The 1536-nt window shown below is 33.3% G+C and overlaps 1 protein-coding gene across 1 annotated transcript; it reads left to right on the top strand.

Moving 5' to 3' along the window:
- Window positions 1-703: 703 nt before the first annotated feature.
- Window positions 704-1196, top strand: LOC131673876 (uncharacterized). The gene is made up of 2 exons (XM_058952234.1): window positions 704-1008; window positions 1085-1196. Exons 1-2 carry the CDS (start codon window positions 704-706, stop codon window positions 1146-1148), a joined length of 369 nt encoding a protein of 122 aa, XP_058808217.1. The 3' UTR covers window positions 1149-1196.
- The last annotated feature ends 340 nt before the right edge of the window (window positions 1197-1536 follow it).

Genomic DNA, 1536 nt, shown 5'->3' with positions numbered 1-1536 from the left:
TGTTTGAATATTATTACTAACAATCCATCTGCGTCAAGATGCCCTTGCTGTCAGCTCACAACATCTACATTTAGTAATTTGAAGAATAAATTTACATCAAAAGGAGATACACTAAATTTCGGATTAGGTATTTTACACTGTCAAATAAAAGCATTTGAGCATTTGATGAATCTGAGTTACCGCAAGCCTTTTCAACAGTGGGAAAGAATCGACAAAGACAAAGGTACGTGTATTTTTTATCATAAATAAGTTTTCAATATTTTGGGGCAGCGTTTCAACTGTTTAACATGACTTAAACTTTATAATTGATGGAAAAAGTCACGAGTCATTTAGCACTCTCCAGATTACATACAGATTAATAGTTTTGTAAAGCAGATTGCTAGCAATGAAATACTATTATTTTACAGATAAATACAAGGACAGAGAAAATGTTGTCAAAGAAAACTTGTACAAAAAGTTAACGATTCGAGCGGATCAATTGCTCCAAGGTACTGGAACGACAAATACTGGAAGTTTAGCTAGGATATGCTTTGGAAATCCAGCAGCGTTCGCAGAAGCCTTAGAACTCGACGAAAAATTAGTCGAAAATATAGCAACTGTTCTTGCCGCATTCAAAAGTAAAAAAGTACTCGATTTAGATAAAATGAAAAATTTTACTTTCGATACTTACAAATTATACTATTCGCTGTACCCCTGGGCAAAAATGAATCCAACTACGCACAAGTTATTGATTCATGGATGTCAAATAGCAGAAAATTTTCCTCTTCCAATCGCATATTTTGCTGAAGATGGTTTGGAATCATGGCATAAATACTTCAGATCAAACACAACTCATCATTGTCGTCAAAGTTCTCGTGAAAATCGTACCCAAGATTTATACAATAGAGCAATTGAAATGAGTGATCCTGCAATATCTCTGATGGGCATAAAGAAGAGAATAATCAGAAGAAAGGCCATTCTCAGAAAACATGGAATCCCAGCAAATATTCGAAAGTATATTCAAGAGAAGTGAGTATCAAACATTGAATCAGAGATACAATACTTTTATGGAAACAATAAATGAATGAATAAATATGATTTCCAGTCTTCTCAAGTCATCAATTGAAATTGTAGATTCCGACGAATACTCTGACACTGAAGATGAATAGGGTTATAAGTTCATTACAGGCGCGCAGTCTTATGAGCAACGAGTTTCGAGAATTTGTAACAAATTATTTCATGTAAAAAAATGTAGCGCTCAAATTGTGTGTGTACTTCAACGTATTAATGACTTTCAAATTATTATTAATGGTTTCTTGAACTTTTGCCACACATCAAGAGCTTCGTAACCCGTACTAGAACTAAAAACTGTGTTAAGTCAATTAAATCACTCACGATAGGTAAGTGGATGATTTGACGAATATTACTTCGTTGACCTTGAAGTAAAAAAAAAAAACAAAAAATGCTATCTGCCTTGTTTTTTCAAGAGCTACACTTCTGTTGCATTGCTTTTTCAAATTTCATGGTGTAAGTATGTTAGAAAAAATAAAAAAGCTT

The sequence above is a fragment of the Phymastichus coffea genome, unplaced genomic scaffold (genome assembly GCF_024137745.1).
Source record: "Phymastichus coffea isolate CEN01 unplaced genomic scaffold, Cenicafe_Pcof_1.1 PCOF00014, whole genome shotgun sequence".
NCBI lineage: Eukaryota > Metazoa > Arthropoda > Insecta > Hymenoptera > Eulophidae > Phymastichus > Phymastichus coffea.
This window is presented reverse-complemented; position numbering and strand designations above follow the sequence as displayed.